Source organism: Manis pentadactyla, chromosome 11, assembly GCF_030020395.1.
Source record: "Manis pentadactyla isolate mManPen7 chromosome 11, mManPen7.hap1, whole genome shotgun sequence".
Lineage (NCBI taxonomy): Eukaryota > Metazoa > Chordata > Mammalia > Pholidota > Manidae > Manis > Manis pentadactyla.
The window spans coordinates 45863721-45884837 of NC_080029.1; the positions used below are offsets into that span (position 1 = coordinate 45863721).

The 21117-nt window shown below is 38.1% G+C and overlaps 1 protein-coding gene across 1 annotated transcript; it reads left to right on the forward strand.

Moving 5' to 3' along the window:
• Window positions 1-3844: 3844 nt before the first annotated feature.
• CNIH1 (cornichon family AMPA receptor auxiliary protein 1) lies at window positions 3845-20332 on the forward strand. Its single transcript, XM_036918266.2, has 5 exons — window positions 3845-4034; window positions 8734-8802; window positions 12810-12922; window positions 14026-14169; window positions 16246-20332. The coding sequence occupies exons 1-5, from the start codon at window positions 3954-3956 to the stop codon at window positions 16271-16273; spliced, it is 435 nt and encodes a 144-aa protein (XP_036774161.1). The 5' UTR covers window positions 3845-3953; the 3' UTR covers window positions 16274-20332.
• Window positions 20333-21117: the final 785 nt, after the last annotated feature.

Below are 21117 nucleotides of genomic sequence, written 5' to 3' on the forward strand. Positions count from 1 at the left end.
TGGCCCATACGGACAGCAATATGATCAGACATCACACTGGAGGGGCAGGAGCTGCCTTTCCACAAAACCCTGGGCCAGGGAAGGGCTCCTCCTCTGAGCACAGGGCATGGGGGCCATGAACCCTTGAACAAACTCTGAGCTCTTTCAACAAGAAGGAAGTGGGGGTGGTTTTGGAGACCACCAGTACTTTCTGGTATACCTCTCGTTCTTCCCAGCTCTGTAGCCATTCTTTCCGAGGCTTATGTCTCAGTCACATGTCCAGATCCATGCACCTCCCACAACCTCTTCTGGAAGATAGGGAATTGCTGGCTTACAATTTTCTATGCTTGGGGTTCTTTTCTCTTGGAAGTTCCTTGTAGTAAGGGCCTAGGTCTCCCAAAGCCTCGTGGGTTTCATTTGGTACATGCAACCAGGATGACGTGTTTCCCTGTTGTTCCATGTCTGTGGACCTCAAGTTGGTGAAGGGCAAATTCGTAACAGCGCAGGGGCTTTCCCTTTTATGTTACCTCCATGCCTTTAAGTATCCTATTCACCCCCCTCCATGGAGGGGTGTGTGTGTAGTTTATGAGCCTCCTGGCCAAAGAAAGAGGATTGTCTCCTTGGTGTGGACTGGCTGGGGTGCTGAGTGGAGTGGCAAGCATTACCTGTGGTTTGGATGATGGATTCGTGAAGATGGCCTGCTGTTGGTGGGCAGTTCTCCACAGACACCCACGGATGGAAAGGAAGGCCCAGCCCAACCACCAGCTACTGCCTTGGGCTTGGCAAGCAGTGCTTGTTTTGGGGAAGCCTGCAGTTTTCTTGAGCTCACATTCTCCTAACTGGTCAGCACTTCCCCCTCCCACTTCGTACACGTTTTTTTTTTTTTTAAATCTAGTCTAAGGGGCTGGAAGGTTCTCTCAGGTGTGTATCTGAATTTTTTAGTCCTTTTCTTAGACTACGTGGCTTTGTATTTCTGGGCTTTGTTCTCCAGTTCCCTGGAGGCTCACTTGCACCTAGCTGTCTGGGTTGGGGGCAGGGCAGTGGGTGGAGTAAAGGCAAACTGATGGAAAGACAAGTTGAAGGAGGAAATTTAAGTGGAGGAACAGGAAGGGGAGAGAGAGAGAGAGAGAGAGAGAGAGAGAAAGAAAGATGCTTTTTTGCAATATCATCCAGCCCCATCCATATATACACCTAGAAGCAGGAACTTAATTCAATGTGTACTACAAAATTGCTCCCATGGGTTAAAAGGGCTAATGCAATTTTCAAAGAATATTGAAACTTGTTTGAACCAGGATGGTATCATGCTCGGAACAGTCCTCCAAAACACCAGGTAAACCCATCATGTTCCTCACCAACTACCTTGTCAGTGGTTGGTTGATCTAATTAGCCCTTTGCTCTCATCAGAATGGATGTATTCTTTAACCAATTACAGCTATGTAATTTGTCTAAAGCTGGGTTATCTAATAGAATTTTCTGCAATGATGGAAATATTCTGTGTCTCCATTGTTCAGTATGGTAGCTGCCTGCCATGTGAAGCTATTGAGGACTTGAAATGTTACTAGTGTAGCTGAGGATCTGAACTTTTAGTTTTATTTAATTTCATTCAACTTTAATTTAAGTAGTCACATGTGACTATTGGCTTCTGTATTAGATGACATAGGTCTAACATTTATCTGTGTGCTCTGGTGAAACGTGAAGGGAGATTCATGGTGCCCCCACTTGTAAGCAAATCAAAGCAGTGGTCTACCAGACATGGAATGGGTGCTCAATAACTCTTTGTTGAAATACCTAAAATACTACCCTTGAATGAAGTAGAGGGACTTGGGTTTTAGGTAATAGCAGTAATGGCGGTTGGGGCAAACCCAATTTCTCTTGCCAGTTCCCTCTACCTCCTAAGGTGAAATATGGGTCACCCCTTCTAGAACTAAGAGTGGGTCCTTGGGAGGCAGTTTCATTTTGTGAGACAGGTGGTAGATACAGTTACCAGGCAAGGAAAGTTACGCTTTAAGTGAAGTTGGAGAATAGCTTGCTGCCTGCCAAAAGGTAGGACCTCCAAGCTATGGTGATGAAACATCATTTCCTAAGGTATAAAAGGTGTTCATTTATAAGAAGGGTGGGCTGGATGTCATGGTTTGTCTTGGAAAATTCCCTAGAAACTATGTTTCCCCTGATACCAGGATATTACATCTGCCCCTCATTATTTTATGAGACAAATTATCACCCAGTGCTGTATTTTGCTATGCTTTTGTGGCCTGTAGTACTGAATAAGTCCTCTTTGATGTCTTCATTTCTCTCACCACTACATCCAATCAATCAAGTCCTGCTGAGCTTATCTCCCAAATACTACCAAATATGTTTACTTCTCTCTCTCCCAGCTTCCACTGCTTTAGTCAGAGCCACAGTAACTCTTGTCTGGACCATTGCTGTGGGCGCCTTGCTTCCCATTATGTAATCCTCTAATCAGGATCATCATGGACAGCTGGGCAGCTTGAACACTGCATGCAGGTGGCTGGCCAAGGATGTTAGTGGGGCTGAAGGACAGCCTGCCTTCCTGTGTCCTGGTGTGGACCTCTGTTTATGTGAAGGGAGTACTTTTTAAATTTGCACAAAGCCATCACTTAATCCTACTGGTAGAGACCTAAACTGTCCAAGCAGTAACCACCAGCCACATGTGGCTAAATTTTAATTAACTAAAATAAGTAAAATTTAAAGGTCAATTCCTCAGTCATACTAACCATACTGCAAGTGTGTGCACATGTGGCTACTACTGTATTTGGAAATGAAAATTTCCACCACTGCAGAGTTCTGTTGGAAGCACTGAATAGACTGTGCTACTAAACCATTCTCTATATAAATTTGCTAGTGTGAGTGATCTTTAATGCCAATATAAACATATCCTTTTCCTGCTTAGAAGCCTTCAATGATTTCTGCTTCAATCAGCAGCAATCAGTTAGCAGGTGGTGAATCAATTCTGTGACTCACAACCAGTATTACAAAACAAAACAGCAAGAGAGAACAGAAGGGAAGGCAGTTACGGATCTTTAGTATTGTGAAAGTTTGTTTCAGTTAGATCTATACTTGTCTCTATATCCAGATACCCATTTCAGTTATAATTTGATGTCTATGTGATGTTCTGCTGAGTTACAATGACAAAGTCTTTCTAATTGTGTGTGGTGAATAAAACAGTTTGAAAACTGCAGCGATGAGATATTAAGTCTGAGCTACTTAACGAGGCATATAAGGCCCTGCGATCTGAACCTTTGCTAACCCTTTCGAACTATGTTGCCTTGTGCTACGTTTCACTAATTTAGAACTGCTGGTGGTTTTCCTAAGACACCGAGCTTTTTTTCCCCTTTCATCTCTGCCTTTGCTCATGCTGAACCTCTGCTTGGACTGCTAATTCTACCTTCTCTTTGCCTGGACAATTTCTACTCATCCTGTAAGCCCCAGCTCAAGGAATCTACTCCGGGAATCTACCTACTCCAGGAATCCTCCCTGAACGCCCCAGGGCGGGTGGGGTGCCCTTCTCTGACCTTTCATAACCTGTCACCGACCCCCCCCCTTACCAGGGTTCCACTACTGTAATGATTTATTCAGGTGTTCGTTTCCAGCACTACACTAAGTTCTTTCAGTGTAAGTACTGTCTTACTCATCTTCGTATGTTAAAGAAGAAGCACAGTACCTGGAACATACTAAGCAGTCATTCAGTAAACATTTGTTCAAAGGATAAAGGAGGGAAAGAACGAAGGAAAAACAGCCCCGCGGCACGGACAGCGTAAGCGCACCTCGAGCCCCAGCCATCAGAGGGCGCCGGGGCACCTGGGCTGGTGCGCAGGCGCGCTGGCAGGGCGGGCGCCGCCGTGGCGGCGGCGGTCGTGGCTGTGGCCGGGGGAAGTGAATGGTTTTACCCAGAGGGCCCTGCGCCGCCTTTCTCCGCTGGCACCGGCGCCGCTCCCTGCTCCTCCTCCCCGGCCATGGCGTTCACGTTTGCGGCCTTCTGCTATATGCTGGCCCTGCTGCTCACCGCCGCGCTCATCTTCTTCGCCATCTGGCACGTGAGTAGCCGGGGCAGGGGGGAGGAGGGCGGGGAGGAGGGGGAGTCTCGCCCTGGGCTCGCGGTGCGGATGGCGCTGCCTGCGGAGGTCCGCGCGCCGGGGGATGGGGCTGGGCCGGGGCGGCGGGGCCGCGCGGTGAGGGATCTGCCGGTCCTGCAGGGGCCGACGCGGGCGCCGGAGGGATGCTCCGGCTGTGCTCCGACGCAGGCCGCGCGCGCCGCTACTCCTCTCGCGCTGGGTGGGGCTCCTGGTCCTGACAGGCCCCGCTTCGCTGGCGCACTCTCGGCGGGCGTCGCGCATCCAGGCATCCCCACATCCTCCGGGAGAGTGTCACGGACGCAGAGGGGCACGTTGCGTGCTTGGAGGGAATGAAGTTCGCCGAATTTTTAATACATGCTGCCTTTCCTTTAGGGTTTCTGCAGGAGTATGGCCCAAATGAGGTAGTTCTAACTTACTTGAGATGAATTTCCAACTCTCTGTTTAGCACTGTTGGGTGTTGGTCAAGTAGAATCACTTTTTTTCTGGATTCTTGTTTTCCAGTGAACTTTGATGCAGATTGGATTGATTACTTTATTGACTGCATCTCCGAACTTTTCCCCTAAATTATGCTTTGAGCGCCAGAGTTTTTCAAGAGACAATCTTCCTAGCTACCTGTGAATTCAGGGTAGCTTGATTTAGTAGGGGTAGTATTGATTTTGAAAATGCTCAGAAACTTTTAAGTTTACATAGTTTTGCTTTTTTTCTCTTTTACTCACATGCAGCAGGATAGAAGCACATCCTTACTTTACTGGTTCCTGTAAGGAGCATGAAAGTTCCCTGACATGACTACAAGAGGTTTTTAAGGATTCCCGTGCCTCTAGCACAAAATTAGAAGCAGCCTTCTGGAAATCCGCATTCTTTGAAGATACATCCAATATTTGTTCTGCCCTCCCCATATTCTAGTCTTTTCTGGAATAGTGGTCTTTAGTTGGATGATTGGACATGTTCACTCCATGTAAATTTTAAGACAAATTTCATCATGCCCATAACAAAAATCTGTTATGGAACATAAAGGGGCAGAGTGATTTAAATGGCAGCAGTGCCTTATGCAAAAAAAAAAATCTCAAGAGTAATATCACAAATCCATTGCCTTTTGCTAAAGAGTATGATTACATTTATAGTTACTTTAGAACCCAGCTGCTTGTGGGGTGTGCTGATGGTAGGCTCTTAAGTAACCGCCAGGGGGGCTTGTCAGTGGGAACCAATAACTTGAAAAGCAATTTAGGCTCTTCAGTGGAAGAACTGTAAATAAAGGTAATTTGGGATGCAAACTAGCTGTGCCTCAGGAAACTTCTGATGAAACAAAGTGTGGTTCTCTTCCATCTGTAGATGTGGATTTAAATCACAAGCTTCCTGCTTGATGGGCGCTCTTTGTTTTCAGAGATGATGGGAATTCTTTGAAGGGAGCTGTGTACGTACGGATGGTCTTTTGTATGTTTGTCTGACCCAGGTTGTGTTTGGCTTAAGGGAAACCTGAACTGCACTTTTAGAAAATGGGTAATTTCAGCTTTGAAACGAATATGTGCCCAGGTGAAGTAGATAATTTAAAAGTCCTACTGTAGAATTTTAAAAAATTAGTTGTATTTCGCGGATTAGTAGAGAGTTTTTATCCTTAGGGATTTCTTGTAGTTTAGAGGATTATGCATTTTTGGGAACAAACTAAAAATTCTGAATAAATGTATTTAGATTAATCCTAAATAGTAGCTTGGTTGACCTTTGAACAACATGGGGGTTAGGGGTGCCAGAATAGAAAATCTGCATGTAACTGGACACCCCCCTGTCCAGACTTAAATAGTAGTAGCTTACTGTTGATCAGAAAGCTTACCACTAACATATACAGTTAACATATATTTTGTATTTTATGTGTTATATACTGTATTTTTATAGTAAAGTAAGCTAGAGAAAAAGTGTTTTTTCAAACTGTTGCAAATCTCTTAACATTTTTTCCAGTGTATTTATTGAAAAACATTTGCATATATGTGGACCCATGCAGTTCAAACCTGTGTTGTTCAAGGGTCAACTGTTGTTTTAATTTTTCTTCTAATTACATAACCTTCAGTTTATCTTCCTAGGTAAAGTATCTGTCAGAAGACTCATTTGGAAATTTCAAGTATAAATTCAAGAATTCCTGTTTACATTAATTGTTACATGGAGGATGTTTTTTATGCTGATGTTTACATGTGTCAATTTAGTTCTAATTCACGTGATCTATACTCCATGGAGAATAGAGTTGGAAAGATAGATCTGTTTGAAAGCTCTTCAGTAAAGAAGTCATTTACTAAAGATGTGCACCAAATTTGAATTGTGTAGGTTGGTATCTTTAGGGTTTATCTGTTTGATTGTTTTTGCATTTCTGTGGAAAATTCTGTAAACATCTTTCTCCAGATATACACTCACCAAAGATTTGAAAATCACAAGTTTTAATAATCTTTTCAGAGTAGGTTTGAAAACCCTAACTTATGACTGAAATAGAAATCCATTCAGCAACATACTGATTACAAGATCCCTTGAAATCACCTGAAGAAAATGACCAGCCAAAAAAAGTTAGTTTTAAGACATAACTTTTGTACTCTGCTATTAAATTGAATCTTGTTATAGGCAAGTAATTGTATTTGCAATCACTGTCCTTGTCTTGAACGTTATTACTAAAATGCATTGGGGATATATCACAGCTAATGTCAGGTAATTTATAATATCCGTAAGTAATCAGATATTAGTATCTTCTCATTGTACATTTATCTTTTTAGCATTTATATGTGTTAGGGGTCATTAGCAAAGGGAAATGCCTTTTGGTGAGTTCTGTATTTTTTTTTAAGTTGGGGCTATTTTTTTCCTCTCCCCCCTTCCCCTTTTTTCCGTAAATATTGATTGTACACTCAAGTTTATGTACTGGGCACTGTTTTAGACCCTGGGATGAAGCAGTGAACCCAGCAAAAATCTTTGCTCTTACAGAATGTACATTTTAATGTTTAATCATTTTCTTTCTATTCCTGTTTTTGTTAGAATTTTTATCAGGTCGGGTTGGCGAATTTTGTAATATTGTAGAAATTAAACCTATCTTTCTTTGACGCTAAGAACTTTAACAGGGAAAGAAACTGCCTATTTAAAGCTAGAAATATATGACTGTTGATTATGTGTAATACTGAGTAATGCTGTCTCACATATGAATATACTACTAACCCACCAGGGGAAGGGCAGATTGAGTTATCTGTCCCCGGAGTGACTGGTGGCAGCAACTAAAATAGCTTCCTCATAAACTTGGTACCTTAGGCTTATTTTGACACCTGACTTAACCCCACAGAAGTGGTGCATTGCCCCATTTTTATTTTTAGTACATTTTGACTTTGAAGTTTTGTGTTTAGTGACCCTACATGTTAAAGCCTCATTTCTCCAGAGTGGACAGAAACCCTCTTGCCATGTATTTTAAGTGGTTGAGATCTGTCACCCCTTGTCACATTGATAACTTTTTCACTCGTCTTACCATGAGAAGGTGGCCTGACCAGGGCTTACCCTTCTATAGTTCTTAACTTGGTTACCAAATGAAATGGCCCACAAGTGGTAGGAATGCATAGGGCATGAAAGATTGATCACTTTTATGGTGGCATTGAACAGAGCTGATCTTGGCTCTGTGGTGCTTGTCGGTGCCTCTGCCTCTTGGGGCAGAAGAATTAGGAAATCCTCCCTTCTAAACAGGCACAGTCCCTGGGTGCAGAGCCCATGCCAGGGTGCTTGGCAGCAGGAGCATGGGCTGACTTTGAGCCCCCACCTAGCCTTCTGTCCTGTGCAGAAACTGCACTACTGTATGTTATAGGTCTGGCTGTGACATTTAAGAATCATTAGTGTTCCTCTAGTCTGAGGCCATGTCTTACATTTCCAGATTAAAGCAGGACTTTGAAATGTATGTATTTGGTCACAAAGGGGAACAAATTGAAGCATACAAGTCTATCTCTGCTAAACAGTGACAAGGGAGGGGATGCACAGATGATTAAAAACACTGCACCCATAGGGGCACACAAATCTGCATGTAAATACTCTATTCTAGTATGAGAATGTCGTATTGGCAGCATTATAAAGCCCTGTGCTTTGTGGAGATAGGCAGGTATGTAATCATTTCTGCTCAAAAGAGTTGGAAACGTACAGAGGGGTTGACATAGAAGAGGATTTTTTTTTTGATATCGTTGATGTACAATTACTTGAACAACATTATGATTACTAGACTCCCCCTATTATCAAGTCCCCCCCCACATACCCCATTACAGTCCCTGTCCATCAGCGTAGTAAGATGCTATAGAGTCATTACTTGTAGAGGAGGGTTTTTTTAAAGAGGTGTTTTAATAAGTAGTTGTGGGTGGGGGAAAGGTCAGTTCAAGTAGAGAAAATGAACAGAAGCGTTGAAAATGTTGAAAGTTGAAGATATTTGTAATAGTGATACGAGATCATTTTAGTGATACTGTAAAAGTGTTTTCAGTTCTTTAAATCAAATTCCAGGTGTTTATTAGCACATGCTGAGTTTACCGTAAGTTGGTACATGGAGTGTATGTACACTTCTGCTTTTGCTTTTGTTGTACTAACTTTATTCAGTTAGTATTTGATGACGGGGTAGATTTGGCGCTGCTTTTTATTAAAATGAGAGATCCTAACTATTTTAATTTTATTTTAGATTATAGCATTTGATGAACTGAAGACTGATTACAAGAATCCTATAGACCAGTGTAATACCCTGAATCCTGTAAGTTATAATAGAAAATTTTTCTTTAGATTTTAAAACTGTTTTCGCTTTTAACTTGATACAGTTTGAAAATGGCCAATATTTTCAGTAGCATGATATATATGTGTACTTTTTGAAGTAGGCACAATTAAAAAAAATACTCCTTTTTCCTGTCCTGCTTGACTATTCTGACAGTTAATATATCTGCTGGTGATCTTGTCAGCTGTCATACTAACATTCTTTCAATCTGCTTTTTACATTGTCGGCCAAAGACAGTTGAAAAGGTCAAAAAGATTAAAAGAGTCAAAATTGCATTAAAGGTGTGTACTGCTTTTTAGTTTAATGTTTTAATGCTACATTCATTTCATGGGGTGGGTTAGGGCATTTGTATTTGTAGAGTGTTCTGTTCAATGTGCTTGTTCATATGCCTGTTGAGGTTTATGATTTCATTAAAGTTCATATTTTATGCAAATGTTTGCTTGCTGGCCCAGTCAAGTAGGGAAAGCTGTTAAATGCTTATGCATTTTAAAAAGTGTTATAGCCATAGGCACTTCTATATTAAATCATTTGGTGCAAAGTTGGTGCAGAAAATCATTTCTTTGAAAGTTGGTTAATGTAAAATGACTTTATTAGATGGTGAATTTAATAGAGTTTAAAAGAATAGGATTTTCTTGTTATGATTTACTGTGAGGTAGTCTCCAAGTGGAGTATTTAGTACCATCTCTACTTTTATCTTCGGTTATGGCCTATTCTGGAATTAATTCACTCTTTCAGCTAATATTTACTCAGAGCGTTTTGGGTGATTACTCTGTTCTTAGGCTTTGGAATCCCATAGTAGAGCTGACCTTCAGACTCATGCTGCCAGAATTTTGTGGATAATAATTTGTATACAAATGTTTACATAGCTATTTTTAATACATATCCACTCTAAAAGTTCTAAAACACACCTTTAAGTTATGATTAAATTATGAGCTCTAATGGATTTAGCTATAATGTGGCTCCATTGTGCTTAGGGGTTTTATAAATATTTTTAACTTCATTTAGTTTACTCATCTAGGAAGATTCTCCTTTTGTCTGTAGGTTTAAGTTGCCTAATTGGTCAGAAACTGAGAGGTTGTTTGCAAGAAAGCAGTTGGCTGGGTTTTCAAGAGAATCAAATAATTCATCTTTAAAAATTAATGAAGATGAGAACTTATGTAGACTTTAGTTGTGTAAACTATAATGCACTAGCATGCTAGAGGGATTTTATTTGGAAAAGGGTCTATAAAAAGTTAGTTTGCTCAATCATTGTTGCTTCCTAGGTAAATATGAATGATGGAATAGAGATTTCTAGTTTGTCTTTAAACAACTGTTACAGTAAGACTTGATAGAGGTACAATTGAAAGTATTAACTTACTAGCTGTTTCTCTTTTATGAGATAAAATACCAGATGAATCTACTTTTTCAATTGTAAAACATCTTAACCTGCTATTGAAACTAATTGTTACCAGAAAATTAAGAAACTGAAAATTTTCCTATTGACAGTTGTTTATTCATAGCATTCTATCTTCTTTGGCTTTTTATTACTTCATGTAACCAAATGATGATGAGGATAATAACTGAAATCAGATGAGGGCTTTCCCGGGTGCCAGGCTCTGTGCTGTAATCATCTTTACCTGGACTTTTTCATTCAGTTCTGTGACAGTCCTAAGAGGTAGGCATTTTGTTATTCTCATGACTAGGAGAATAAGCTGAGGCTTAGAGAGGTTACTTTGCCCAAGATCACACAGTTAAGGTAGAGCCAGAATTTGAATCCAGCCTGATTTTTAAGTTCTTGTATTTTCCCAATTTACTGTAAATTTAAGAGGAACTAATTTCATTTTAAATATGTGGTGTGAATTTTTTACTTCTCATAATGGAAAGAAATTCTCACTTAGAAAAGATGTACTTGCACATCGTAACAAAGTGGTAGGTGGAGAGAAGTTTTTGTACCAGTGCAAGTTGTGTTTTGAATAGGGTGCCGATAATTGGCTTAATAACAGTGCATCTGACAGTTTTCCCTATTTAAAATTTATTCTGACAATTCTGCCAAAGTATGGGGGAAGACAGACATCATTATTTTTTTAAATGTGACCCTTACCTAGAGAATATTGTGATTTGCATGTTTAAGTACTATCATTTCAGCCATATTTGCATGAGGTGTTTTTTGGATACTAGTTTTTGTGTGAATTTTGGGTCCTAAATGGAATAATTTTTGTTCCACTTATGGGGACATTTCATCATTAATGAATGATTGGAGAGGACTGGTTTTTATGAAATGTGCATAGTAAAAGTTTCTGGGCTTTTTTGGAAGAGAAGGGAGTATGGTATTTGTTTCATATTAGAGCTAGCATCTATAGAGTTTCAGATTATCTTTACCATCACTCTTACTAAAGTGTATTAAGGGCAGTGGAGATCATGTTTTCAGAATCATTTTCTTCCCATACCTCAGTCTGAAGTGTAAGATGAACACAAGGATGATGGTTTGTATTGTTAGAGATCATTTGGCTGTACAGGGCTGAAATAGGCTTAATGTATTTTAAAGGAAAATCCTGTAATTTAAACCCCTATTATAAACAGCAGCTCTAGTGGAACTCCTAATAAGATGTTTATATTTCTTGGTTCATCCTGGTTGTAGTCTCTGCATTCAAAAATTTCCTGTGGACATTTTCTTACATATGTTTAACTTTGATCTTAAGTGCTGGCTTAACTGTTCATGTTATTTACAAATTTACATATACATACAGAGTTTATCTTTTGTTCGTTATATAGCTCAAGTTTGTAGAAAATATCTGGTTAGTACTGTAGATTGGTTGGTTTTATTGTGATTCATTAAAAATATTATTCACTAAAAACTTTGCCTTACAGCTTTAAACTGGAAAAAGTAATTTGAGAGTATTAGAAAATGGGCTTGAATATGTAGAGTAGTTATATTATTTCTATAGCAATGGTTTTACCTCTCAGTAAAGATCTGATGGATGTGGAGGAGTCATAAAATTTTATTTGATATAATGTAGACATTTGAGAAACTGGCTTTGCTGCTGTGACCTGTAGGAAGCTCTGGGTTGAAACTTGCAATGAAAGGTTTTGGTATTTTTATTTAAAAAAGTCATTAGGCTGAAGTCTTTAAGATGATAAAAATAATTAAATATAAAGCATGAACTTTTGTTCATTTTATAGAAAGCACTTTGCTTGATATAATTTTTCCTTACTTAATACTAAATACTATCAAAATATTTGTTTTTTGAGTTCTGAGCTTCTGCTGGTCTGCTGTGTTTATAGCATTTCATTGGAAAATGGGCTTAAAGAAACAGGAAGGCCATGTAAGAATGGGAGCTCAGAACTGAGAGAATTCCTGTTTCATGGTTTAGAACCTCAGTCTTTTCCCTCCTACATTGCAGAAAGCACATCGTTTGCGTCTGTGCACACTACTTTCTCTCCCCTCTGACTGTGCTGAGATTATTGGCTGTTGGCTTTCCATCGAAAAATTACTTTTGTGGTACTGTGATGTGGTTTGTTGAATATTTCATATGTAGCATTCCTGGTTTTTGTTAAAGGCTTAACAACACTAATGTGTAAACCTCCAAAGGGAGTTTTGTTTTTGTGAATTTTTTTTATATTGCGTCACATGTGGTCAGATCCTCATTTTTGTATTTTTATCATTGTTGAATGGTAGAAAGAAAAAGTTTCCATGTGATTAGCAAATAACTGTGTTTGAATAATCTGGGTGGTAACTTTGCATAATTTAACTTGTTTTAGGAATTTGAGTTTAAAATTTTAAGTTACATCTTAGTCTTTTAGTGCAAGCAATATCCTCTGGTCAGTTTGCTTGTAATCCTGCTTTTGGTAAAAAGTTAAATATGGAAATAAAACTCAGTAGCACCTTTCGTTGCTGATTCTAAGAAAACAATCATTTTTCATTATGGAAACTTGGTTGCCACCTGCTTTCCAAATTAGTAGTTGATTTAATGCCAAGGCATTTTGATAACTGGCTTGTATTTTTCTTTCAGCTTGTACTTCCGGAGTACCTCATCCATGCTTTCTTCTGTGTCATGTTTCTTTGTGCAGCAGAGTGGCTCACACTGGGTCTCAATATGCCCCTCTTGGCATATCATATTTGGAGGTAATATTTAGATGTACTTCTAATACTTTACCTAATTAAATTTTAATTATGCTGTGGTTGCTATGGTACTCTTACATGCTAGTCTCCTAAAAGAAAACTGAAAATTACTTGTCATGTATTTAAAAAATCAAGTGGATGAACAAGTAACTATTAATGCCTTTTAAGGAGCTTAATTTATTATTCTTTAAAGGGGTTTTAAAAAATTAGTTATGTTTTACATACATTAATGTGAGCAAGTTGAAGTGTTCACTGAATTTTTAGATATGTATGTACTTGTGAAACCACCACCCAAATAAGATATACAACAGTTCCAGCTCCCTGTGCCTCTCCTGAAGATTCCCTTGTGCCCCATCCCCATTAGTTACCCCTGCATCTCCTGGGACAACCAGTGACCTCTGTCATTTAGATTAGTTTTGCCCGTCTTTGAACTTCCTCTAAATTAAAGTGTACACTGTGTGCCTAACTTCTTTCTCGTGTTTACTTCATGACTTTAAATTTGTTTATAAAAGATTTATATTTTGTAACTTTTAAAGTTTACACGTGATCTGTGTAGAGTTCGTTTTAAGTAGGCATGTCAAAATCTCATTGCCCTTGATTTTAGGAAAGAATGAAGAATATATGAAATATGAGGAAGTATTTAGGAGTAAAGCAGCATCATGTCTGTGACTGACTCTGAAATAGTTCAGAAAAAACACGCATATTTAGAGGCAGAATGAAAAAAAAAGGGTAAAGCTCTGTGGTAAAGTGAACATTTGGAATACAATGATGAAGTGTTCTTACACCTTTTCTGTAAGTCTAAAATTATGTTAAATAAAAAGCTAAAAAAATCTCATTTCCTTTTTATGGGTATTTGTATTTTTCTCGGATTTCTGAAAGTGTAGAGGAGACTAGCTATGACTTGTTTAACTCCTATTCTCACTTAGGGGCACTAGTTTTAAAATTAAGATGGTAAAAGGAAAGGAATCCACCTAGAATTTAAAGAATGATTCCCTCAGTGTTTCCCTACCTCTCATTGTAACAAATATTTGAGAAGAAAAACCCTCCTTCCTGTCCTAAAGGTTTGCTTTCCTTTTTGAGTGGCTGATGGGCTGTGTCTCTTCCAGGTATATGAGCAGACCTGTGATGAGTGGACCAGGACTCTATGACCCTACAACCATCATGAATGCAGATATTCTGGCATACTGTCAGAAAGAAGGATGGTGCAAATTAGCTTTTTATCTTCTAGCTTTTTTTTACTACCTATATGGGTAAGTTTCAAAATAAAATGAAAGTATGATTTCACTATGCTGTCTAAAATGTTTGCAAGCATTAAGGTCTTAACACCTTAAAATGCACTGAAGAATAATTGAGTGTCTTGCACAGTGCTAACTGCTGATAGCACAGTGCCCACCAGCACACTCACACACATGGAATAGGAAGAACCTGGTATCGTCAAGTTCCCCAGCCACTGTGCAGGCAGGGGCGGAAAGCTGGGTTAGGGATGCCGCTTCCTGAGTTTCCGACCCAGTCATTCAGTGAAGGGCGGTCCTCATTGTCCATGGCAAAGCGACAGCATTGGGAGGCTGTGGCTGTGTGAGTTTGCAGAAAGGTTTTTGCTTGGCTTCAGTGCCTGTCTTGAGACCATGTTTAAATTTTTCTTTATCATTCTTTATAAACTATATGCTCTGCTCTTTATTTTCTGGTTTGTTTGATCTGAACAGGATGAAGGAAGGGAACAGTTCTATCCTACAGGATGGTGCAATTATTTTTCTCCCTTTATACTGTGATGGAATGACTCATATCATTGTCCCTGTTGGTCAGGGTTTCTCAGTGTCGGCATTAGTGACATTCTGGAATAGGTAAATCTTTGTTGTGAGGAGCGGTCCTGTACATTGTAGGATATTGAGCAGCATCTCTGGACTCTGCCCAGTAGATGCCAGTGGCGGCCCCCTACCCAAGTCATAACAACCAGAAATGTCTCTGAATGTAGCCAAATGCCCCCAGTGGGACAAAATTGGTCCCGGTTGAGAGCCACTGCTCAAGGTGTACTATAAGTGGAGTAAAATGGCTGCTTACTAAAAGAAAAGGACACTGTCAGGTGTGGTATTATAATTATTCTTTATGTTTCAAATATGTTTCAAAATATGAAGAAAACTAGCTGTACAAGTTTCAAAATATGAAGAAAACTAGCTGTACAAGATGAAACTGTAATAAGCTTTTATTTCCTCTTCTTTTTGTTAGTTGAAAACTTGATATATATTATATGATAGGTGTATATTCATATTCCTCTTTACATAGTTTAAGTTTCTATTACGGATAAGGATGAATGAAGTGCTAGATGGAATTTGGGAAAAAGGTATTTTTTGCTTTTAGAGGTTATAAGAAAATGAGTATCCTTTTGTGCATCTATAGATGTTCATATATGAAACAGGCTGAGAAAGTTCTGAAAAGTGAAATGATTGGTTATTTTAATTTCCTGTTCATTTTCATTTTTTAAGTTCCTGTAACAAATGTGTGAAACAGTGCTAGCATATATTTAGTAGGCACTTAACACATATTTATTGGAAGAAAGAAAATAAATGAACAACTGAATAAATGATAAAATTGGAAATGTACTGTTGTGGGAAATGTTCACGAGGAGATGGTGGCACTAGGTCATTCATTTCTGTGTTAAGTTGCCTATTGAGTTTGCACACCTCCTTGCTTTGTATTTCTTTTAGAAACACATGCTTTCAAGTCATACTCTTCTGCATCACTCCTTCTGTGGAATTGCCCCTGCAGTCTTAAGCCTCCATCGTAGTTACTGCTTTTTAATTTGCGTGTTTGTCCCCTTTACTTTTTTAACCCTGCTGTTGCCTAGAGCCTTTTTCTATGGGACAATTCTTTAATTGGTCATTTCTATCTGTAAAATGGGAATAATAAAGGGTAGCCATCTCCTAGGACTGCTTAGAGGATTCAGTGAGGGTCATGTATGTGAAAGACCTAACAGAGGGCTTGGCACCAAGGGAGCCCTCAGAGATACTTACTTCTATTATTAGACACAACTCCAGGGCAGTGTGGTTGTTTTGGATTGCTTCTCTAAGCTCTGACCCCTCACTAAGTTTTCAGCTGTGCTGTTCTACTTGCTAAAATTGGAAAAGAAATCGGGGACAACTGTAGCACGTATTGTGAGCCAAAACTCCATTGATGCAAATTTAAATCATGTGAACTTGTCATTGATCTTTTCCTCTTCTGTGGTGGCATACCACAAACCAGTTTGCTTGATAAAGCAGACTCAGTTTTTTGGTGCTGTTTGTTTTTATAATTAGGAATGTCTGAATTAACAGCCTTTTTCTTCTTTTCAGCATGATCTATGTTTTGGTGAGCTCTTAGAACAACATACGGAAGAATTGGTACAGTTAAATGCATGCAAAAAGCCACCAAACGAAGGGATTCTATCCAGCAAGATCCTGTTTCCAAGAATAGCCTATGGAATCTGATCAGTTACTTTAAAAATGACTCCTTATTTTTTAAACATTTCCACGTTTTTTGCTTGTGGAAAGACTGTTTTCATATGTTATACTCAGATAAAGAATTTAAATGGAATTATGTATAAATTAATATAAAATGATTACCTCGGTGTAGACAGGTTTGAACTTGCACTCCTTAAGGAACAGCCATAATCCCTTGAATGATTGTATTAATTAGTGATTGTCCTTAGTTCATTGGAAGTTTTTGTTTATAGGAACTTGTAGGGCTCATTTTGGTTTTATTGAAATGCCATTTAATTATAAATTAGCTTAGATATCAGGTGCTTCTGATGAACTGAAAAGATATATCTGACTTAGGGAAACTTCACGGATTTCCCCATCTATCATGTAGATTATATATGGCCACATTTACAAGAATAAGAGTGGGATATTTTTCCCTTCAACTTGAATATTATTCCTGTATATTGCATGAAAGATTTTTCCCATTTTCCGTCAGAATAATATACTTGCTTTAATTCTTAAGCATAAGTGAACATGATATAAACACATATGCTGAATTACTTGTAAGAATGCATTTAAAGTTAATTTAAATGTTTTAATTTGTAAGACGTTACTTTTAAGGAATTGGTTATTAGACTTACTGTACTAAGATGGTGGTAAAGGTATTCTTAAGAATTTGCAAGTACTTTCCGATTTTCAAAACTGAATGAGAGAACATTGTATAACCCTCCTGCTGTTCCTTTAGTGCAAAACAATAAAACTTGGAAATTAAGACTTATTTTCAGTGCATTGTTTTAAAGATTACAAGTAGCTATTTCTTAAACTTGCTTAATCCATAATAAAGATTACTGTCAATTTAATTGTGGTCTAAAAAAAAATACCACGCCTGGATCTAAAAAGGAAGATTTTTTAGTGGCTAAGGCACATTACCCTTCGTTGTTACGTGAGATTCGTAAATATTGATGACATGGAATCAGCATTTTTCTTATTTAAAAAAATTATTGTCAAAGTGTTTAAAATTTTTTTTTACTTTTTGAAACAGCAAGTTTTAAGGTAAAATGACTTGTAAATTTGAGTTTTTTGCTGCTTTGTGGAAGGCAGGTCAGTTATGCCTTAAGCCTTTTTGTAAGAATTCTTGTGCTTTATTGGGGATGAGGAAGTTAAAGCAATTGGAAATAGTGTAAGTGGTTCAAAGGGTCTTAACCAAAGGATCAAAGAAAGAAGACCTATATGAAGAAGTTCCACATAATGCTGAAGGGAATTTATGGATGTGTTTGTGGAAGTCGTTACACTAAGAATCCCTTGAATGAGATGCTGTTTCAGTCTCTATTAGTGAAAAGGTGCTTCCCCATCTTTGGGAGAGTAGCTGCTACTGTCTGGGGACTGGGCGGTAGGGCTGTGTGAGTTGAAGAGGCTGCAGAACCAGAGAGGTGCTTAAGGAGTTTGCAGTTCAAAGTCTGGAGGATGCGAGGGATGTGTTGGTCAGTTCATGGAGTGAGTTATTTACTCAGCGCTTGCTGGGCACTGAAGTTTCGTGTTTTGAGTATGAACAATCATTCATTTTCTAATATAATTATATCAGCTCCCACTCTTCATTTTTCTTTTTTGTTCATGAGTACTTTTTACTTTTTTGGTCATGAGAGACCTTGGCCAAGTGCAGATACATTTCCTGGGGCTGTTACCTTAGGATTCTTGTCAATATTTTCATGAGCCATTGCTGTCTCTTCGCAAACACTACTTTCCTTTATAAGTTTTAACAAAATCCTGTTAATGTGTATTCCAGAATGTTCTCCAGGATTAATGCAATGCTTACTGGCTGCAGTGTGTGGAAGCCACCTTCTCATGCTTCTAAAGTGAGATTCATAGTCCTTAGCTGATTCCTCAAAGATGACTGACAGTGAGGTCCATCCATCTCAGTGGTAGATTAGTTCCTAGGCATAGAGATTAGAAGATTGAGTACCTGGATGCGCTAATATGTACTCATCTTTTCTTCTTATTTCCTTGATTAAGTCACTTAACCAAGACAAAGAAACAATACACTTGCATTTGACAATATCCCACTGGCTCTATTCCTTGCTTTAAATTTAATTTGTTCCCCCTTTTCATCTGTTTTGGGCAGCCTTAAGCCTTCTATTATTCTTGCAGGTCTGGCTGAGGCATTGTTAGCCTGGGTTTATAAAACTTTCCATCAAACTTCTCCCTTTTCAGGGCAGCTTTTTATTTAGGTACTTCTTTTTTCCTTGTTGCCATCACTTTTGATACTATGTGCTTTGATTTATCTTAAAGAGCTTCCAACTTTTAGAAGCCATTAGTGTAACATCCTGTGGTTTATGTCTATACTAACAACTCTTAGTTGCTTTGGGCATTATAGAGTCTCCTGAATTAAAAATCTTATATGATGAATGTAGTTTATTTAGCAGGTATTATGTGGAGTAACAATACTCTATCATGGCAATATGTCCCTTTAGTACTTAGTTATAGGGCTAGTAACTTAACTTGAATGCCCATATCTGAATTTTATTAATGATGTTTGATGCTTTTGACAATACTTAACTGATATTCCCTGTACCCTATCCCAGGGTAGAGGAGAGTTGAGTACCAGGTTACAAATAACTAATTTGTTTGAATTATTTTTCATGGAAGGGGGCAGTGATAGGAAATGACCAGACAAACTACTTTTGACATCTATTGGATATGACTAGAGCAAGTGAGAAGCCTCATAGATTATATCATAAACTGCCAGACCTACTAGTTAAGTTCAGATACCCAGATAATGGTCTTCACAAAACAACAAAGTACCTGGCAGTTTGCAGTATGTGTCTCTCGTGAAGCCTGTTCACTGTTCCAACTTGAGGACCATTCGTGCTCATAGCTCCTATAGAGCTCTTCTCTGTTGCCCAAATCATCATATTTTGAAAATGTGTCAGATTATTTGCATAGAAAGGAAATAAAGATGTAGATATGCTTTGAAACTAGCAAATTTTCTCCAGTTACATGTTTTTAAACAGTGTTCATGGAATATTATTGCCGTGGCACAAATAATGACTTCTGTGTATCTTTTATACCCTTCAGTGGGGTGAGCTTCCATTTTAGGTGTAGTTACATCATAGCAGTGTGATATATCAAGCTCATTTAAATAATCTGTGTTCAAAAGTATTACATCTAGTTTACTTATTTATGTCATTTAACACCCACAAATGTGCATGTCAATAATTAGTTGTACAGTATAATTGTATTTCAGAAATTTTGGCAGGAAAGTATTTTAAAACAATACTCTTCAATGTGGAAAGATAAAAATATTGATACCTTGACTAGCATTATTCATAAAATTTCTTATATTCATCCTTTTGGGAAATGATTAATAGTGTTAGTAATATAGTTCAGAAGATGGTTCTGAACTAATATTCCAGGGTGATGCCAAGAAACAAAATGTGGTCCTATTGTGGATATGCTGAATAACTTTCTTAGAGCAATTTTACTTTAAAGAGTTGTAAAGCTGAATGTTGAAAAGGAGCAAACAGCTGCATGTTCTGCTTAGTTTCGGAAAACAGTATTAATCATATAAGGTGACTGATCTGTGGGGAATTGGATTGAAGGTTTTTCCTACATTAATTTTACTGCACATTGTGGAAGTGAAGATGTAGAGAACATCTTGACATGGAAAAGAATAAGTTAATGTTATTGTACAATACTTTTTCCAAACATTTAACTTTCTTTGGTTATCATGTTCATTTATTCTGGAGAAGAAGAATTTCTTTAATAATAGATTACTAGGTAGATCCTACAACTATTAAAAGAAACATAGAATATAGTTAGCCATCTGTGCTCATGGTTTGTTAAATCCTAAGTTAACCTTAATGGTGCTGTACCACTGTCCAAAGAAAACCCTTATGTAGTCCTACCTTCTTAGAGCTTGCTTTATTTTGCTTTTGTATATTTAATAAAAACTGTCTCAAATGTTTTCTTCTGTAGTTATGGTTAATGGTTGAGTCTGTGTGTTAATTCAGTTTCAGCAGCTAACTATGGCTTTGTGTGTGACCAGGATTCTGTTTCCTACCTCTCCACTGTTTTGAGGACTATCCCACAGGTTCAGCAGAGAATACTTTTTCAAGAATGTTGGAATTACATGTTATTAAACTTAATTGGACAATTATATCTGAGTAGTGCCATCCCATGTTTCTCTCTTACAGAATAATTGATGTTTTTCCTTATTAGTTTAGTCAAGCATTTTAAATGTGGAAGGCTTAAACTAGCACTAGCACTTGCAGTGGAAATGGAGATGAATGCACGTTGAAAATTCAGTTGGTTATTAAAGGATTTGATTAATCCATGCCAATAATTTTCCTCCATTTTCTTAAATATTCATGAATAAGCTGTATGATTCTGCTGGGAGAAAGCTACTAAAAGATTTGGTAATGTCACTCTTAAAGATTTCCTGTTTGATACAATATTGTGATTTTAAATTGTTTTTGGTTTTAATACCCAAATCATGTGGAAGGTCAGTCTGTTCTTGCAGCCTATACTTTTAAAAAAGAGTAACTTTCTGGCTATCACTTTTAGCATTATTTTAGGTAAGAAACCCCTAGTTTAAACATTCAAAAACTGGTGGGATATGATTCTCCCTCTTCCTTATTAATATTCTTATAAAATCTTAAGTTCTAGAAGCAATTGTATACAGAAAAGTATTAAAACACTGATTTTCTATTATGGTTGTCTGTTGTGAAGTTCTCAAACAGCGCTAGTAAT